The sequence below is a fragment of the Amblyomma maculatum genome, chromosome 7, assembly GCF_055883805.1.
Source record: "Amblyomma maculatum isolate TAMU_Amacu chromosome 7, ASM5588380v1, whole genome shotgun sequence".
In the NCBI taxonomy this organism is placed as follows: Eukaryota; Metazoa; Arthropoda; class Arachnida; order Ixodida; family Ixodidae; genus Amblyomma; species Amblyomma maculatum.
Window position 1 is genome coordinate 100,297,679 of NC_139350.1, and position 21,463 is coordinate 100,319,141.

At 44.6% G+C, this 21,463-nt stretch overlaps 1 protein-coding gene across 16 annotated transcripts in view; it reads left to right on the forward strand.

The window, feature by feature from the left end:
• Window positions 1-21,463, forward strand: part of LOC146184121 (uncharacterized) — a 54,095-nt gene that overhangs the window by 14,379 nt on the left and 18,253 nt on the right. For 11 of the 16 annotated variants that reach the window (XR_014708835.1, XM_084609277.1, XM_084609279.1 and 8 more), the window contains one exon: window positions 755-931. Coding sequence is in view for 15 of the 16 variants with exons in the window: in XM_084609273.1 (XP_084465399.1) it covers window positions 755-931 (177 nt within the window). In the remaining variant the exon portion in view is untranslated. Of the gene's footprint in view, window positions 1-754; window positions 932-2,898; window positions 2,936-5,261; window positions 5,437-9,347; window positions 9,582-21,463 lie in introns of those variants that run through there. The other 5 variants (XM_084609286.1, XM_084609287.1, XM_084609282.1 and 2 more) reach the window with 4 other exon arrangements.

A 21,463-nucleotide genomic window follows, 5' to 3' on the forward strand; every position in this document is an offset into this window, starting at 1 on the left:
GTTGACTTTACGGCCATTTTTTAATCTACACCAGCTACAACGGTGCAGAAAATGTCCTATACCTCCAATGCTTATTAGCTACACTAGTGTCGGCGGCGTACGCGGCATGTGCACACGGACCGAATATCTCTGCTCTGCCATCGCAATCCGCGAGCAGTTTGCCCACATGTCTCAATCTGCAGTCATGTTGTACGCGGAGGGAGGCGGATTTGACTCTGCCGGTGCAGACCACGCATCACCACAGACTGCTCGTGATGCGTGCATACAGCACGGCTGGCGATCGCGGAGTCAATGATGTACGAGCGGTGCGTAGTACTCAAGGTTGCAGTCGAAGTTTGGGCATTTGTATCGTCAGTTGTGGCGCGGGAGAGTGTTCGGAGCATCTGAAATTTTGTGCAATATACACAATGCACTCTGGCGGGGAATTTCGTGAATTCGTATCATCCCGAAATTTGTGTCAACTGGATTCGTATCACCGAGATTTTACATACCACTATGCATTACAATGAGAGCATGGTCTGGCTACTTTTTCCAAATGCACGAGTTGAAATGGTGGACATGGTATTCATATATTCATATCTGATGTGCAGGTGGAACAGTGTGCTTAGTTGCATGTCTTTAATTTTGGCTGGCTGAAACTAGACCACATTCTTGCTTAGGTTTTTGTGAAAACAAGCTAGGTGTGGTTTTCAGAGGGATGCTGTAGCAAGAATTAAGTGGAGATGACATTGCTCTGTCTGGCAACTCTATGCAGCACTTCGAAGGCCCCCCCAAAATAAGCAGTTACAGTCCCAGGCTCTCGTTGTGCCATCGGGGTCTTCACAGATGTCGTCACGCTCGTCATCTCCGTGTGACAGCTGCTGCAGAGATTCTACAAACACATCACGAGTATCCCACCCATTCTACACTAAACATCCCAGGCAGTTCGCAGGTTAGTGCATCTATCTGTGGCAGTCTCTGTACCTACTCGAAGTCAGCTTTGAATAGTGAGAGCAGTGGAGTAGTTCGCCATTGTCAACCTTCATTTAGGTTGTGTCATTTCTTGGTTCATTTTTACGGTGTTCATTGTCTTTTGCACGCTGAACCTTGGTTTCAAATTTCTGGTGTAATCTATTAGTGAGTTGGCAAGACTTGAGGGCAGAAACTATTTGTGGTACTCATGTCTGTAATGGCGAGAGAAGCTGCTGCAGCCTTGTTTTCTTTGATTCTTTTTCTCTTCTACACCTGTCTGAATAGTACCCTCTACGTTTTTCACCTGTTTTTCTTTTCTCAAGGTTTAGAAGTGCTCTAGCTAATTTGATAGCTTGGTGGTAAGGGTGTTTGGGTACTGGGCCCAAGGGCACCAGTCCAAGTTGGGCCGTTTAGTTGGATTTTGGTACAACTTAAATACAAGGCATCTTAAGGACCTGTCACACCAGCATGACATGATTGACTCGGTCTGCCAACACCGTGTCTTCCTGATGTGAGAGTCTGTCTTACACTGCGCCGAAGGAAATAGTTGGCTGACAGTCTGTGTTGACACCGCATCACTCTCAAGATGGCTGTCGGCCAATGGACGTCTAACTGCTGTGTCCCACTAGCGACACAGCATGCGAAACCTCCCACAAACTCTGCTCTCTCGTTCTCACTCTCTACTTGTGTCATTATACTGTTCAGTTTCTTAATTCTTTTATCTCTTTTTCTGTCATGCGAAATTCTCTTTTTCATAGCCCCTCCCTTTTTTACTTGTTGCCTTAATTCATAGTAGCATAGGCAGATACGTTTTATTTTTTGTTCTGTTTCACTCCAGAAGATGGGCCTTGCCAGTCATGGTTATGGGCAGTCTAAATACTGCCCAATACTTGCCGTAGTGGTTGCTGGGTTATATAAGCTGTGATCGAAAAATGAAAGCGGTCTGCAGTAAATATGATTTAGTAGCAATAAAAAAAAAAAAAAAGATAAACTCTGCATGGGTCGAAATTGCAACCTCCTGCTTTTAAGCAATCTGCGGTAACCACTGCAGCACGAAACCCAAGCCTAACTACTACTTGATGCGTCGACGTATGTTTCACCTGTTAGGTTGCCTCTTTTTTTTTTTTTTTTTTTTTTTTTTTTTTTTTGAGGTGTGAACATCTTGATTCAGTAGGGGCGATAAGTTTACCGCTTAACTGTAGAATGTCCAGCTTGCTGAAAGTGAACTGCCAATATATTGAATCATGCCATGGAGTGCAGTAGCAGGTAAAACCTTCGGCAGCTTGCACAGGGCTGGCTATGGGACCGAACGGCTGCTGTTCGTTCTACAATACCTGTTTTCATTGGCCACATAATTCTCAAAATGCATTATATAATGGCACTAAAATTTGTTTCGTGACTGAAAACATAGCATTGAGGTTGGCTAGCAAAGTAGCAATGCATATAATTCCGTAGCAACTAGATGTTAAACATACTCCGATCAAAGTGGAGGCGGATCACAGTAGACAGGTAGTACGTATCAAAAGGGAGCCCTGCATAACTTCCATATCTCCTTTCTAAAAGCACATCTGGCATCATCTGCAGACATAAATGCTGCCAAGACCACCGGCTCTGTTTTCAAAATTTAAGCTGGTATCCCACATATGCACTCTGTGCTCCCACTCCAAGGCTGCCCTTACGCGCATTCTTTCATCATGCTCTGCGTCTCCTCCCTCCACCCTGCCGGTGCCTCTGGAACCTGGGAGGACTGAGAGACCTCACTGCAGTCAGTTGACCATGCCAGGCAGAAAATAGTCGTCAGCCGGGCCGCATACATAATGAATCTACGTAACATAAATGCTTAGATCTTGCGATTGCGAATGGGTTCGTGCAGACACCTAGGAGGCCTGCGTGCCTCAAATTATTTTATAAAATAATGCTTTTTCCTCCTCCTCCTCCTCCTCACAGACAGCAAGCACATAACAATGACTCACCACAGTACATTGTAAGTTGTCTTGCTCTTACATGGAAGTGATTGTGCATGCATTTAGTACCTGGCATGTATTTTTCAACATATTTCAAAGAGTATACGTGCTTCCACTATGCAAGAAAAAGGGCGACCACAAGACATCATCTTGCTGCATTGCAAAACAGTGTAAATTTAACTCAATAAACTCAAATTGACGTTTTTTAAGAATAGGTCATATATTACCAAAAAGGTTGCTAATCTTTAGGAGATAAATAGAAAGAAAAAAACTCCAGTGTGAGTACTAAAACCAAAATTCCAAAAAGTCCAATGAGAGCTTACATGCTGCCCTGTTTAATAGCTATTGCCTGGTTTGCTTTTATTGTTAGTGACCCTTGCTTTTGCTGAATACAAATGTTTTATTGCTAATATAAAATCTTTTTATTTTATTTCTGGTTGCGCCATACCATTAGTTTTTGCGATATGTGCAATTGTTAAACACGTTTTTGTTTGCGTCAATTCTTTACTGATGCCTGTAATGATGCTGTAGGTATGGCAAATGAACAAACAGTAGGAATATTGGAACTTACAATATACTGTAAAACGTCAGAAAACGCTACCATTCTAGTTTGATAACAGTATTCATGAAATAATGCAGCAGGGACGTTATTGAGCCCCATACCTGATTCTGACTCGTGACGCTATGCTCACAGTCGGATGACCATATATGTTGTGGAGCATGCACTGATCACATTGAGGATGGGATTTTCTGACTTGCATTTCTTGTGTAGAAATTTGTTTGGTGGCAGCTTCAGCTGTTTTCTTTTAATCCTACTGCTTTGCCATAGTTACCCAATGATCACAATTGCTTCGCTGCAGATATGAATATAATTAAGCAGCTGCATTTAAATACGGCAAAATTTAAAAGTAGAACTTGAGGGAGAGTCTACATCCATCTCAAGTAAACTGGAATATTTGCGATATTGCTTTGGGAACATGGCAGCCAAGAGAACATTGCACTCTTATTCAGGGAAAGGAACATATTGCAGTCTACCTGCCATGGCCACTAAGCGAAACACCACCATTGTGGAACTGAGTAATAGGCCGAAGCATCAGTCTACTTTAGTTGGGCTTAATTTTCCTCATCACGAGTGGGATCGTGCGGAGATACAGGAGACCTGCATACCTCGAATTTTAATGTTTTTTTCTTCCTCTTCCTCCTCGCAGACAGCATTGACATCTGACCCACTATAGAGCCCGAGAGATCTCACGACTATCGAGCATCTTCCCTCTGTCCTCTCTTGGTTGCCGCCACGTAACACTAAAGTAGGTTGTCTTGCTCCTACATATAAGTGAATGTGCATGAGTTATCCTTAGAGTAAATCAATTGCATCGCCGGGATTATTCAACAGTTAAAAACCTTTCGCTGCTGACATGAATATTTATAAGCACCCGCATTTCAAGACGGCAGTAAATGAAATGAGATGTTGGGGAATTTCGTATCTTTCAAGTAAACTACAATATTTGCCGGTCACTTTAGTTAACATGGCTGCCAAGACGTCATTGGCCCAGCCTGTGAATTCAGCTGAATGAAAGTTGACTTTACGGCCATTTTTTAATCTACACCAGCTACAACGGTGCAGAAAATGTCCTATACCTCCAATGCTTATTAGCTACACTAGTGTCGGCGGCGTACGCGGCATGTGCACACGGACCGCATATCTCTGCTCTGCCATCGCAATCCGCGAGCAGTTTGCCCACATGTCGCAATCTGCAGTCATGTTGTACGCGGCGCGAGAAGTACGCGGAGGGAGGCGGATTTGACTCTGCCGGTGCAGACCACGCATCACCACAGACTGCTCGTGATGCGTGCATACAGCACGGCTGGCGATCGCGGAGTCAATGATGTACGAGCGGTGCGTAGTACTCAAGGTTGCAGTCGAAGTTTGGGCGTTTGTATCGTCAGTTGTGGCGCGGGAGAGTGTTCGGAGCATCTGAAATTTTGTGCAATATACACAATGCACTCTGGCGGGGAATTTCGTGAATTCGTATCATCCCGAAATTTGTGTCAACTGGATTCGTATCACCGAGATTTTACATACCACTATGCATTACAATGAGAGCATGGTCTGGCTACTTTTTCGAAATGCACGAGTTGAAATGGTGGACATGGTATTCATATATTCATATCTAATGTGCAGGTGGAACAGTGTGCTTAGTTGCATGTCTTTAATTTTGGCTGGCTGAAACTAGACCACATTCTTGCTTAGGTTTTTGTGAAAACAAGCTAGGTGTGGTTTTCAGAGGGATGCTGTAGCAAGAATTAAGTGGAGATGACATTGCTCTGTCTGGCAACTCTATGCAGCACTTCGAAGGCCCCCCAAAATAAGCAGTTGCAGTCCCAGGCTCTCGTTGTGCCATCGGGGTCTTCACAGATGTCGTCACGCTCGTCATCTCCGTGTGACAGCTGCTGCAGAGATTCTACAAACACATCACGAGTATCCCACCCATTCTACACTAAACATCCAGGCAGTTCGCAGGTTAGTGCATCTATCTGTGGCAGTCTCTGTACCTACTCGAAGTCAGCTTTGAATAGTGAGAGCAGTGGAGTAGTTCGCCATTGTCAACCTTCATTTAGGTTGTGTCATTTCTTGGTTCATTTTTACGGTGTTCATTGTCTTTTGCACGCTGAACCTTGTTGGTTTCAAATTTCTGTTGTAGTATAAAAAAATGGCCTCTTTGTCTTTCTGCGGCCGACTATTGGGTGCCAGTATGGTGGCGGATCTGATCGTTTGCTTTCAACTTGGAATAATCCAACTGCATTGCCAAAATTATTCGACATTTAAAATTTCTTTGTTGCAGGCATAAATATTTATAAGCACTCTCATTTCAAGATGGCAGTAATTGGAATGAGAAGTTGGAGATTGTTCATGTTTTTCAAGTAAACTGCCCGGTTGCTTTGGTCAGTTGGCTGCCAAGACTTTATTGGCCGCCTGTCCGGAGAAGAGTAAAATTGCAGCCTATGTGTATCTGTGCTGCAGTATTTATTATTTGACCATTCCCACCTTGCCTTGCCTTTCCTTGCATAGGCCTGACCAACCCGGCTTGCAGTTTCATGCTGCCCCAGGACGTCACGATATCGGTGCACCCGCTTACGTGTGGTGTTTGCAGCTGCATGGTGACAGCAGTCTTCTGCTATGAGGATTCAGGCCATGAGGGACACTGTAGTGGATGGCTCCATATATTTTCGACCTTTTTTTCTTAGCCAGTGCTCAAATTCTCACCAGTCTGATTCCATCGGAGGGGGTCTCTATAGTGATTCGAGCACTGGTAAAATGGGAGATAGGGATAGAAAGTGACTGGTGGATCACTTGACAACATGGAGGAAGGGCATGACAAGGGCGACATAGAACCTATGTCACGGCTACGCATTGCTGTCCTGGTCTTCCTTGCCTTCAAAGGTTTTTGATTTTCTTACTTTTTCATCCGACCGGCGAAGTGGTTCAGAGGTGTCATGCACGCTCTGAAAATCTCTACGTGTTCCTGTTGTTGACTGCACATTGTTTATTTCACATTGTATGCGGGAATTGCGCTCTGTTCAAGTTATTCTTTACGCTTGCGGCTCAGCACGTACATATGCTAACTAAAACTGGTTCATACTACGCAAGGTAAAACTGCGCGAAGACGTTGACAAGCAGGAGGCAGGTGCCTTTACTAGGCAAAAGTTTACTCCGCTTCCTCGAAATGGGAATGTGGCGAAGCGAAAAAAAGAAAGATGGGTGCAGCAAATGCCTTTAGTATTTTGCTCCTTATATTAGATTCATATTTTACAATACCACTTTATTCCAAACATAGTATCATGTGCATGTTTGAGGTGAAGGGAGAAAAAGCCGTGTGATGGCGGCACCATCACCTTGGTGTGCTCGGCAGTGTGGTGCTCAGCAGTCACACTCAATATTAGTAATCAGATAATAAAATTTTCTTGTTTCATTTCTCTAACATTTATTTGCTCAAGTTTGCTGAAAAGCTGCTGAGGATCGATCGATCAATGCAGTCATTCTTGGTTACTTTCCTTTTTATGCTTTTTCCGTGACGGCCACACCATATGACAGTCGCAGCTCTCCACGTTTTGCTCTTATACACGGAGCAGATTAAGCGAAATATCTTTGAGGATGCTTTACATTTGGCAAGGAGCTTGTACCCATGCTGCTCATAGGTCTCTTCGCCTGCTCGCGAGCACAAGTTCTCTGTGTGATCCAGTTGGTGCACCAGAATTTTCTATTAAGCACGGCTCTGCGTGAGCGCTCTAGATGAGCGATGACACAAATCGAGCAGCGAAGCCAAGGTCTTTTGCCAACGTGCTTTTTGTAAGTTTTTCCGCTTTTCATTTAAAATGGCAGGTCATTATTCGAGCTTCAGAAACTAAGCTGTGCCCAGCATATATTTAGGAGGGAGGGAGAGCGGGAAAGGAGACCACTTTATCTCCGCCAGCAAGGAGAGGAGGGGAAAAGGCGAACGAAAACCAAAAGCCTGCTCAGAAGAACCACAGCGCCGGAGCGTCGGGCTAGAGGAGATAAACAAAAACTTGTTGAGAGGGCAGTGCGTAGTCGTAGTAGGTGGTGGTAGAAAGCATTTATTACAAAAGTTGCTCCGTGACATCATTCTATGTCACCCTTGTCATGTGATCCTGTCCGCCCAACGTGAAAAAATTGTCCCCCTTCACGCATCGTTTTATACAAAGGGTAGAAAATTTTCTCATCGGGTTTTAGAAAATATGTAATGGCTCTTATTAAAATGTACTAGGGCCATTTTTAACCTATACCAGCTACACTAGTGTAGCATAGGACCATTGGAGGTATTAGAAATTTGCCGAACCGGTATAGTTGGCAGAGGTTAAAAAATGGCTCTATTGTGAAATTGCCAAAAGAATAGCAAAGATGTGCTCTGACAAGTACTTACTAACAAGGATAGCAACCTGCTTTTGTATTCATGCAGTCCTTATACATTCGAGTGCGAGGGGTCTCAAGACCCCTAGCTCTTAAATAGTGAGGAATGTGCTAGACACCTCGAGACCTCCCTGGCTTAATTTTTGCTATCTAGCACACTACATGGGAGCCTGCCTTCATTAAGCCCGAGCGTCCTTACCACTGAGCCGGTGTAAACAAAAAACGGGCTGTGTGCAGTTGGTGTGCAATGTGCATCCTTTTAAACATGATTTGATTTGTGTATATGGTGCTTTTGTTGGCTGTTCTGTGGCTCGGCAAAGAGGCATTGGATGGGTGTCGTGTTAAGGTTGTATTTCTAAATGTATATTTCTCATACTTGCTCCTTTGTCATGTGGGAGCACTCCAACAACCAATGACATCTTCTTTTTGCATTCTTTTGTAATTTTAACATATGTTTGGAGAAAATTTCATCTGTGATCTTAATAGTGGAGGGGTTATTTTCAAATGCCAATTTTCAAAACTATGTACACACATGGACATAAGTAAACTAAGCACTCTGTTTTGTTCTGATTACAATCATGCCTTCCTTGTTGGAATTAACAGTATTTGCTTATAAGGAAGCTCATTTGCATATACTGCCAGCCTGTGCATGCTGCAGCTGCTAATATCAAATAGACAACACGAAAAGCTTTAAAGGCAATACGTCTGCACCTATGCTTGCTGAGCATTTCTGCACACTGAAGATTGCTGCTCTTTCCGGTTGCCTCACGCAGTGAGCTGGTGATTGATGTTTGAAGCAGCAGAAGAGTGTGGGTGTTTATTTCTGGTGGTGTGTTGATCATAGTTTGTTGAGTGAGACTAGTTAGACTAGCTTTGCACTGTGCATTATTCTTGTGGATGACATATTGTAGCAGTCCTGTATATACTCCCATGGGAGAATATACAAAAACAGAAGTGCTTCTTGTATCTGTGAGACTCCTATCTTCATGTTCAGTGGCCAAAATGCAACCAGTTGCCACCCAACAATATAGACAATTTGAAATCTTGGTAATGAGGAGTAAGCTTAGAATCGTTCTTATTTGAAATAATGGCTGACAAGTGGGGAAAAATGGCCCTAGCCCTAGCTATGAAGAGGAGTCCCTAACTTCTCAATAGTTATCAGTCAAAATCTGGTGATAAAGAACAAATCATGAGAAAGTAAAAATTTAGTAGCATGCATCAATATGTAACATGCAGTGTGTAGATGTATCTATCCAGAAGTGGTGTTATATCAGAAAAATGTAGAAATATTTCTGAAAAAAAAAAAAAAATGGAGGTATATTTTCAACAAGTGATGCATCATGTCAGGGCTGACAATTCTTCCATTTTTTACTCTGCAGTGCTCTGGCACTTCTTTTGATGTGGCACATTGCGCTTGCACCTTGGCTCTCTTGGTTCAACATTAGGGTCTTGCAATATGTTAAGTGTTAAATAATTGATTTTACCCGCACCACTTTATTGTTCAGATTGCAGCTCCTGGCATTCGATGAACACTGGCTCGGTTGGTCACGAATTACAGTTCCGCTGCTCTGGTGCTGTACAGCAGGACCCATCGAGCTTTCCCCTGCGACGCTGCCCAGTTTCCAGGCTCCTCCAACCAGGCTCCCTTCAACCACGGGAGAATACGAATAAACAACGTTCTATTTCAGCAGAGTTCTTGGTCTATTGCTAAAGCCGTACTGTCCTATGTACACGTATGCTGGTCGAATTGTTAGTTTGGCTTGTACTCTATGGCCTTAGTTTATAGATTTCACATTAGCATCCTGCAATGTTGTCATATCTGGCCTCTCGTCAAGGATTTCCATTTGCTTCTAAAATCTTTGCAGATGATGACAATGGTTTTTCCGTATTCAGGTCAGTCAAAATTATTTCAGCATCAACATCCACTGGACAGGTGTAATGTTGAAGGGGGCAAGCAAAAAACCTACAAAGGGTTGAATCTGGACCCATGTGAAGGCGGCAGAGTGATTCATAGCGGACATGATAAAGTGTGTGCAAGTTGCACAAAACAAGCAAAAAATTTGCTGTAGTTTAGCTTGTGGTTAAACCTAGAGTTTAGCGAGTGCAACCTGCATGGCTACGCTTAGGTTCGGCTTGAAAGTAAAGACATGGCTTTGCACATAGCAATTTACTCTTATGGCTTTAGCTTTGTCATAGGGGAATCATTTCATGCATGAGCACCCCTTGCCTCTCGTCGTTGACCATCCTCATTCGGGTGTAGATGACTTCTAGTGGCATGACGTTTCTACGTCGGAACTCCGGGGCACACCGCAGTCACAACTTTCGAATGAACATTACTTTCTGTCCTAGCAACTCGCTGTTTTTGTTTGTCTCTACCAACTATCGAGTTAGTCTTTTTTTTTTTCTTCCTTCTTTTTCCTTTCCTCCTTTTTCGAGAGACTGTGGCCAATGCAGCTCTCACTACAAAAGTAAAAAGAAAAATAAAGCACATGGCAGAAAAAAATAATTACTGGCAAATTAACATGAAGAGGCAAGTAAACAGGCAAAATAACAATGAAAAGTGCTGGTTATAAGGTAAGGCAATTTCGTTTAAAATATTAGAAAATAGAGAGAAAATTAAATCGCCAAAGGTTCATAGAAAGTGACTAGTACATTCATTCGAAATGAAATGTACAGCATTTAAAACTCTGTAAGGTGTACCACAGCATCGCGCCGTAAGTTGTGTATGGTAACTGTCTCTGTGTTTCTTGTGTTGTACACTGTGCCATAATTTTATAGCTGCAAGTTCTCTCAGATAAGGGCCATTATTTTCAATTGAGTGACGTTATTTTAGTCTGATGCCATGCTTGCCTGTCATCTGACTCAGTTTGCCTGGTATCAGACTTGTCCGTCAGTCTAGGCTCATTGAGCATTATTCATCAAATTCTTGTAATTTACGGTCGATCTTAATTTCGCAAACGTGAAGTTTTGATAGATGAGGCTCTAAAGCTTTTTTTACTGGCCACTTGATATCCTACTCCTTGTAAGTTGATTTTTTTTTTTTTTTTTTTTTCACAGCATCTTATTCTTCGAACGCTTGCCTGTGGGCTTTGCATCACGCACACTTCCCTTACTGCAATTTCCTCGTGCATTGAGTTTTCCATATTTCTTTATCAATTTTGTCCTCGTCTGCACGTGCCGCGCACTCCCACCGGCTGCCAACAACATGCAACTGCCAGATGCTCTTTATCATACACTTTATCATATCACGTGGGAATGCAAACGCAACAAAGCATTCCACCAACACGAAGACCCGAGTGCGGAGCAATGGGAGAGTCTGCTCACCAGCGGCGAGCTCGCGACCCAAAGGGCCTTAGTGCAGCACGCGACTGATGCAGCTCGACTCAGTGGAGCCTTGGAATAGGGGCCCACCCTTGCTGACGAGAAGTCTCAAGTCGCCAGAGCCAGAGAATTAAGATGACGGAAGCTTCACAACCGCGAAACCCTTGAAATATCCAATAAAGTTTTCACTCACTCGCCCGACCTCCGACGGGTAGGTTGTCCTCCTCCATCACCAGCGCTGGGGGCTCCTGCGGTGTTTTACAAATTTCTGGAGCATTCGTAGCACTCTTCTCTCCAAGGTCTTGTATTTCGATCCAGAGCCTTTTGTTCTCAACGACAGCCAACGTGAGGGAAAGCTGCCACACCTGCCCGAGTTTTTTGCAAAATCCGGCTTCGGACTGTCGGAGAAGAATCACTGGCATGGCCACGACCTCCTTTATAGAGGAGGTCGTGGGCATGGCTATGGCAGTACGTGGTAGGTAGGTGGTAGTTGGTGGTTCGCAAGACCGGGCTCTGATTGGTCAGTGGGTTGCCTGACATTACGCGATCACGTGGCAAGGTCGATTTCACGGGAGCTGCCATCTAGATCTTTCAGATGGGAGGCTGAGATATGAGAATCGAACCCTCTGCGACCCTTGCATTCTGGATCAGGCACACTGCCACACGCTCCGACTTGGCTGAGTGGGACTTTATGTGGGCTGGCCTTTCACATATGACTGCATGCTAAAGAGTATGTGTCCTGGATTAGGTCCATCATATGCCTCTCTGCTAGACTACCACCTCCCAACCCTAGCAAAAAAATCCAAAACTAATAGCCTATCAGATTATTGATATTGGTTTTATAGGTCTGCCAGAGTATTGGTCTTATGGGTATCCTAGCCTATTGGTTTTACAGGTCTGCTGGAGTATTGGTTTTATAGGTCAATTGTTTAATGGTCGTATAGGTTATGGTTTTACCGGTCCTATGGCATAAAACAGATAGGTCTGTAATGCTAGTACACCCATAGCTGTCAATAATCTGATAGACCTACAAAACCAGTAGGCTTCCTATTTGGTTTCGTAGGCCCTATGGAATTTCGGTCTCATCGAGTAGCTGCGGGTGTTTACCTCTCCGGACACCTGAAGGGAGAGGGCAGCTATGTTCCATTTTCTAGGGATGAGTTACGCAGCAGGTGCATGTATACACATTTTATTCCACAATGACAGCGGCAACGCATACTGGCACATAATCCAAACATTGACTGCATCCAGGTAGCCCTCGATTCCAAGATTGCGGACTTTGGCCCGATGATGTAGTCTCTCCAATACTACGGCACCTGAAAGAAATAAAAAATTGCGTTACACCTTGAAAAAATAAGCGATTTCAAGAGCGCGACAACACCACGACTTCAAAAAATCGGCCCACACATATACCGGCAACCGCGATAGCGCGCGTATTCATGCGGAGGCAGTTAGGACACGACCTACTGTATAATGGGCGACCTGCGCATCGTGCCACTCTCTACGGGAGCGCGCGGACGAAGAAATACCACGTGACCGCTGAGTAGGGACCGAAACAGCCGGTAGATGCCGCCAAAGCTCACCCCCAGAGCAGCGTTTCACGCGCTCCGGCTGTGCCTGCAAGCGAGCGGCGCAGAGTTCCGCGGGAGGATTTGCGGAACCATTATTTCTCGTGAGCGATAGCTGCGGTAAGATAAAGGCAGTGAAATGAGAGTGACAATATTGGGAGTAAGAGCCGCGGAAACATCTTCGAAGCAGCCGTCGTCGTCCTTTCGACGGACGCGGTTGCGTTGCTTCAGTTGGTAGTAGCCCAGTTGGAGCAGTCTCCCGTGCACGTTCGTTCCTCCGTATTTGATATCTGCGCAGGCAGGCTGTGCAATTAAATATTTGCCGAATATGCGTGCTCGGCGTTTCCCCCTTCCGTTTCTTGTCATGCGCATAATAAGCTTGTGAACAATAACTGTAGTGAAACGGCGGCGCAACACACTGGACAAGAAAGGGACACCACATCCGCACACTACCAACAATTTATTGAACGGAAAAGTGGCATATACGTACAGCTCAAGCACGAGACTCGTCGCCTAATATAATCGCTGCGAACCCAACACGTGAAAGCCAGGCGGCAACGTCAGGATATCAAACAAGATATCTCTAATCCCAGCAGATAAACTAACAGAAAAGACAAAAAATTCGAAACGGAAGGCAGGCCGACTCTTAGCAAAAGCAGTGTGGACCACTCGTAGCAACAGCAGAGTAAGAAGCAAAGCAGTCCGGATCCTAAAAAACGAAAAAAAAAAAAACAACAACGAGAAAACAATCGTAGCAAAAGCAGAGTCAAAAAGGTGAAGCAAAAGCAGTCAGAAGCCTAAAAAACCCTAAACCGACAACAAAAGACGAACATAGCAAAAGCAGAGTCAAACAAAGAGGCAAAAACAGTCAGAAACCTAAACCACCACCAACAATTAGAAGACGATCGTAGCAAAAGCAGAGTCAAACAAAAAAGACGCAAAAGCATGTAGACAAAAACTTAAACCAACAACAACGAAAAAAAAAAAAAAGACGATCGATCGTAGCAAGTCAAACAAAAAAAAGCAAAAGTAGTCAGAAACCTAAACCATCAAGAACACTCGTAGCTCAAGCAGAGTCAAACAAATGAAGCAAAACAGTCAGAAAACCTTAAAAAAAAAAAAAAACAATCGTAGCAAAAGTAATATATAGTCAAAAAGGGAAGCAAAACCAGAGTCAAACAAAAGGAGCAAAGTCAATCAAACCTAAATAATAACAAGACGCTCGTAGCAAAGGCAGAGTCAAACGAACGAAGAAATGAATTAACAGCACACCTAACCACATACCGTCACGTTATATACTGACCGACTTTTAAGCCCTGAATTTTTTAGCGACCTAGCTTCTGTTGTTTGGTTAGGTGTCGTTTGACTCTGCCTTTGCTACGAGCGTCTTTTGCTATTGTTGTTTTAAGTTTGACCGATTTTGCGTCTTTTGTTTGATTCTGCTTTTGCTAAGATCATGTTTTGTTGTTGGTTTAGATTTCTGACTGCTTTTGCCTCTTTTGTTTGACTTTGCTTTTGCTACGTTCGTCTTTTGTTGTTGGTTAAGTTTTTTCTAGGTTTCTGACTGCTTTTGCTTCACCTTTTTTACACTGCTTTTGCTAATTGTTTTCTCGGGGTGGATACAACAAGCAGACATCTCTGAAGACGTCCAAAAACCGCCAAAAATTATAGGGCTAAATAAAGTTTTTCCTCCTCCTCGTTTTTTTTTTTTTTTTTTTTTTCGTTTTTTAGGGTCTGGACTGGTTTGCTTCTCATGTCTTGCTTAGCTGTTGCTACGAATGGTCCACACTGATTTTGCTAAGAGTTGGCCTGCCTTCCGTTTCGATTTTTTTTTTCGTTTCTATAATTAGTTTATCTGCTTGGGTTAGAAATATCTTGTCTGGTATCCTGATGTTGCCACCTGGCTTCCTCGTGTTGGGTTCTCAGCGGTTATTTGGCGATAAGTGTCATGCTTGAGCTGCACGTATAAATATGCCACTTTTCCGTTCGCAAAATTGTTGGTGTGTAGCTTGCTTAAAATGCAGGCTACACACCGTGCTCCTGTCGCTTGGAATCCAGGGCTGTTTCCCTGACACTGAAAAGCAAGTAGTGCCATAACAGAAATGTACTTTGCGGACTGAATGCAACGGAAACTCTACTTTTACAGCATCAGCTGATGATCGCAACCCTTTCCTTCTAAAATGATCTCGCTATTACAACGGACGCCGTCGCCCGGAATGCTCGAGTAAGGCGATCTTATAAGCATGTTTAAAAGCTGGTGCAGCTTCATAGCTTAAGTTTGGCTTGCCGCGAGATGTTCTTGAGCCACTGATTTCGTACCTCTGTAAGGTCCCTGTCGATGTTCGCCCGCTTGACTTGCAGAGCGGCACGCAACAGTAGACCCATAGTGCGCGTAATGATGCCGCAAACGCGTAGGCATCCGCCGCCACCCACAGGCACAGGGCACGTCAAAACCGCCTCCGGTTAAGTTATTTAGTGCCTACTTAAAATAAACTCGCCGGCATCGAGTTTTGCGGCCGCTCCAGCCCGTATATCGACGGCCCACTCGTGTTCAATCTTCGCGCTCCGTAGCCGGTCGACGCTGATGATGATGATGATGAACTGGTGGCCATGCCCTTTGAAGCGGGTGGACACTCACACAGTATCCGGCCAGAGTGGGGAAAAAAAAAAAAAAGAGAGAGAGAAAAAAAAAGTTACACACTGAGTTGCGGAGTTACACACACACGCGCACATAGGTCACTCACACAAGCACACACACAAGCAGTAGCTGCCACCAAACACCCCCTATCGGCGGCGCACAGTCTTCCACCACTCGGCCAGGCCGCGGAAAGTCAGGGGCACTTAAAGGAGGAAAGAAAAAGCTGAGAGGAGGACTTCTCCCTCGCGCCTAAATTTTCCCCTCGCACTGACGGCGCCGCCGACTGCGCTGCGTGGCTTGCTTCGTCGCGTGAACCGCTGCAACCGTTACGACTCCGCTCGTTTTGAATTAGAACTGTCGTCTGCGTCGGTCGTCTGCGTAGCCTAGCGCTGTGAATTCTCTGCGTGTTGGCTTATTGGCCAAAGTCGCGATTTTTCGTCGCGGTTCTTTTACTCTGTGCATCTCATTCCTGCTGGCTCTTCGCCCCTTCGTGAGACGAGAGACTTGTCTGCGTGCACCTCCAGTTCCGTGGACCCATCTCGTCTGCTCATTGTGCTGGCCATTACAGTCGGCGATATCCGCTGTGTTTCGTGTTGTTGAACTTGTTACCTTCATGTACTGTGGAGAGACGTGCGTTTCGAAGAAGACGGTTCTTCCAGGAAGGGTAGTGTAAATTTTTAATCATGCATTTTGGTTATGTATAGCGCAGTGACATGTGATTACTTGCATCAAATACCAACCACTAGGTAACTAGAACGCAGGTATTTGCTCATGTTTCTACATTGCTTTGATCGTATGGAATGCGTAGAATGAATATGTGCATCATTTATTTAATTTCATATCAACTGTACACATGCTGACAGAAGCAGTGCCTGCAAACTGGGTTCTTTTGTAGTGATAAAGCAAGCATGCAAGATTACAATGTTAGCGCAGAACACATAACGCTACTGTAAACTGTTAGCTATGTAAAGTGCGCGTGTGTGAGGGATACCTTGTCGCATCTTTTCATTTTCTGTTTCACGTGCAGCTAATAAAAAAGAGAAACGATATCTGCTGTTCTCTGTGCTATTTCTTGCTGTGGTCGGGTACGCTCGCGAGCGCTTGCGCCCTCGAAAGCGCTATGTTTGTGGTTTTTCTCACACTGTTCCTGCCGCGAGCCGGTCGCATGGTCGCGCCGCGGCAGAAGGATGATGCGGTAGAAAATCCACGGGCAGAGCGTTTTCCCGGGCGCGGGCGCACGCGAGCGCGCGACCCGCGCTGCTTGAAGCAGCCTACCGACACCCCCTTCAGCGCACCGTTTTTTTGGACCAGTCCGCTATACGGCCTTCCCCGTCAAGTCCATTTTTTACGCGCCCCCGCCCGCTATAATCCTATAATGGGGAGTTTGGCGCTAGCGTCTGTAATTCGTGGCCGCTTGGTCTTTCAATATCACTCCATATTATTTTGCTTTTCATAGTTAAATGCGTAGTCCACACACACACACACACACACACACATTGAGATTGACCTGTGTGGAGAAGCCCAGAACATAGCAAGAGACAAAAAGAAAAGGGTACCAAAACAGTACCCTTGTTATTCCCGTGCTAGATCAATTTATTCGGTTTGGTTTGTGCAGTTTAACATCCTAAACTAACTCAGGCTATGAGGGACCACTATAGACCTTTGTATCGGGCGAGGAGAATGTCAAAACGCCCCCTCCCTGGGCTGTTGCAAACCGGTTCTGCTGCTGCTTCCACCGTGCTGATGTCAGGCGCATACAACAGCCCAGCGAGCAATATGGCGACTGAGGCCCTCATTGCAAAGGTCTATAGCAGAGGGCTCCAGATTAACTCTGACCATGTGGCTATATTGCACCACCATCGCTCAGTAAACGGATACCTTGTACTTCGCCTCCAATGAAACGAAGAAGCTGCAATGGCTTGGATTGCATCTATGTCCTCGGGCTCAGCAGTCGAGTGCCTGAGCCACTGAGCCACAGCGGCGGGTCTCTTTACTTTTTTTTGGCTGTGCTCTGCATGTTCGCTTCAGATAAAGCTGGCTTCAGTATATTGCACAGCAGATAAAAAATTCATGCACAACAAACCAGTGCACTGATGGCACTTCGCAAAGTAAGCAGAAGCTAAATTGGGTTGCATCCTGCCAGTTACTTTTGTAATCCATTCAAAACAAGCAAAGGTACGTATCGCACCATGAAGAAAGTGTAGCGCGTGTCAACACTGTCATTGCCCTGTGTCCAACCTCTCCGCATCTTTCCCAATTCAATTTTTAACTGTTACTGCATCTTCCCTTTCCTAATTAGATCCTTCCTCATCTGTTTAGACCCACATAGGGCACCAAGTTCACGAGGCATGCTTTCTGCATCAGGCAACAGCTCCCACTATCTAGCACAAACTGCGGCTTTCGTAACTGGTTGGAATTGCATTCAGGCTTAGCATGGGGCAATACCATCAAAATACACTCAACTGCAGCAGCATACATCGCACAGTTTGGAGTTACATTCCTGCCACTGCTATTGCCCCGAGACCTTAACTCACTGAAGAAAACCAACACAAAACTGTGAAGCAAAGCCTTCGTACAGTCTCTCTGTATGCATCTTGAAGTTGTGTTGATCAAGAGCTTTCAGTCCAAAGCCATCACCATTCTAACGATTTCCATGAAGCAGACAGACAGCCACTTCCTTTCTTTTCCTGAGCAAGTGCATGAAGTAGATTCACTGCCGCTAAAAAAAAGGAGAAAGCCGACCGAAACTCACCCCTGTAGACATCGAACAACGTAGAGAAGAGCACGACGAAGAAAGTGGTGGCATACTTGGTGGCATTGGCCAGGTGCGGAAAGGCCTCTCGCGTGTCCCGGTATTGACGTAGGGACTGTGCAAACCGGAATCAGGCTAGCAGGCACGCCAACACGGGCCGCAGGGCCAGGTTCACGGGCCGGTTCATGCAGCGTGCCGCATCAGCAACACAAATCGTTAATGATTCGGGTGCAGCAGTAACCGAGCATGGACACTGAGGCATGCGGTTCCGCATCGCAATTAAAATGCAAGCATGAAGACAAGCCAGCACGTTGATGCGCGGCAGCATGTAGTGTGAGGAATGACTAATGTGATGGCGTCAATTTTGCCGAGGTCCAATAAGCAGCGTAAAAGCAGAGACAGACACCACACAATGCTCAACTTACCACAGCATTCGGAATGTGCGATATCATTGCATGTCAGGATTTTAAAAAAAAAGTACAATACTCAGGATGCCCCAGAGTGTAAAAAAAAGAAAGAAGGCCACATGGCCTGTCCAATTGTAAAAAAAATAAACAGACTCGGACTGATGGTGAAAGGTGTTAAATAGAAGAGGAACAAGCCCTAACACTGAGCAAAAATGCAGTCAGATGGCCTGCTAGACAAGCTACCAACATCCTGCCAGTGAGTACACCACAGATCCAATATCAAGCTTTACCAGACCGGACGCTAAACATCTTAACCAAGACACTTGAATGCATATGAATTGTGGTCACTGCACTGAGCTTGTTTTGTTTCTTTAAAAAAAAAAAAACTATTTCACACCACTGTTTCCTCCCTACTGATGGCAATGGGGCCTTCAACTATATCCAAACGTTATTCAGCTAGATCTCATAGAGAAATGCCAGGAACCATACATAAACCTATAAGAGGCTGCGACAGAGGCTGCGACAAACAGTTCCCGTGAGCTTTTGCTTACCCATATGCCACTTGCAAAATAAATATGAACAGTCTATAACCCCACGCTTCATTAAAAAAATATATATACTTGTCCGTATCGAGCATGTCATGCTTGGATAAGGACATCATCCATCGCGGTCTTCGACGCTTGATATCCTTTGACATGCAATGTCTCAAACGAAGTGGCACTGTCGTTACCGCCTTGTCAAAGCAAAACAGGTCGTTACCGTCAATAGAAGTTAATGCAAACGCTCAGAAATCACATATTCCCGTTTCTGTTTGGAATACCGCAGCTACTAGAACATGTGCCACTGCAGACTGCTTCATATAGCAGAATGCAGTTTGAAAAGACCACTCTATGCCTGCTATGCCATCTATATGCACGATAGAGTTGTGTGAGTTTTTTTTTTTTTTTTTTTTTTTTTTTGCTTTTAAACCTCTGTCGCGGTGTGTCAGTGGTAAGGGCGCTCGACTGCTGATTTCGAGAACGGGGGATTCAGTTACAACCGTTTCGAAAGGCGTTCCTCTGCTGTGGGATTTGACTGCACAATAAACAATCCCACGTGGTAAATGTGGTGTTAATAATGAAAAAAAAAAAAAACGACACCAAAACCAGCCTCTGCAATCATTCGTCATAGCCGATGTCACTTTCATGCGTTAAACCCGAGCCAATATGCATTTCTTTTCTTTTGTTGTTGAAGGCTTCTGTGCATCCGTAAAAGTTTTATTGAGCAAATTTTGCTTTAGAGAAATGATCGAATGTTTGGGAAACATATTCCCTGCACCTAATTGTTACCCTAAATATTACATAATACAATTAGATCAATTTACTGGTAGCCTATTATAATCCCTTTTCGTCGAAGTGCTGTCTTCCGACAAAACTCTTCAATTCTGACAAGGAGAGTAAAACAGCTTCATGCGGGCTTAAATATCAGTGTTTAGTTCGGGAATAAATACATTTTTATAGTCGCATGATAAGATGACCTCCATTTCTTTCGGAATGGTTTTATATCCGGCATCTGTTTTGGAAGCAACCCTAATATTTTACTTCACATAAGATTTAGTCACTGCTAAATAATTAGTGATAAAGAAATTTTCAGCCTGTAAAATCTCTTCCCAGAACATGACAGTGCCCATGCGCAGTTTATAACGATGTCTTCGAAGCGAGTAATTCGTAGCTTGCACTTTAACGCTACTGAAAATTAATCGCTGATTATTGTAAATTTTGTCAAGTGTGTAAAAGTTCTCTCACAGGGTGAAATTTATTCGCATTGCAAAACAGAATAATTACTTTACTAATTTACCGTTATATATTAACATCACACAGATCAGAAATCCCTTATACTTTCCTCGGATTCAGGAAATCATTTACAGTTAGTGGCGCATGTGTTAATACACTATCACATTCTATGACAGTGGCCGCAAAAAGCATCTCGACAAGTTCAATCCACTCAGCGCTGTACACGAGAACAATCAGCTTTCCTGTGCTGCGAGGTTTCCTGTATAGTGTCGGCGTGATCTCATTTTGGGTAATACTTGTGCGTGGTTGTCTGGGCCAGAGTTGAAGTGCACTCAGTCTAAAGCAACTCGCCATGCAGTGCGCTGCCAATGCTACATTTAACCTGCTTAATCCTCGAGTCAAGTATGATATAGTGAACCAGGCTGCTTCGATTCAATCTAAATTACTGCAGGTCAGAGCACGACCCTTGTATCTGCGTGGGCTTGACACTAAATTCGCCGGTCTCACTCACATGAGACACGTGCAAACTGTTTAAAAGTCGATAAGAAAAACAAAGCTGTCATTAGGCAGGCCCAAGCATTAGGCGCGTGTGCGCGGTACAGCGCAAGAAACGTGCAAAGTAAATCTAGAAGACTGGTGGTTTCGTGCTTTGTTTTCCTAAAATCCGCTCTTCTTCTGCTGCATTGGCGAAATCCTTGGATATTTTTCTGCAATATTGCAGAAATACTGTAGAAGACACGTTTTCATCGCCAACAAACCCGCCGTAAACTCGGAAGCAGACCTACGCAGCGTGCGTTTCTGCGAGCGCCGCCGACTGCCGATCCACACTACCGAAGTGACGGTGGCGCCACCTCTAGGTCGATCTCGCGGCGAATAGTGTCGGCGTGACCTCATTTTTGGGGAATACTTGTGCGTGGTTGTCTGGGCCAGAGTTGATGTGCACTCAGTCTAAAGCAAATCATCATGCAGTGCGCTGCTAATGCTACATTTAACCTGCTTAATCCTCGAGTCAAGTACGATATAATGAACCAGGCCTTCTCGATTCAATCTAAAGTACTGCAGGTATCTGCATGGGCTTGACACTAAATTCGCCGGTCTCACTCGCATGAGACACGTGCAGACTGTTTAAAAGTCGATAAGAAAACAAAGCTGTCATTAGGCGG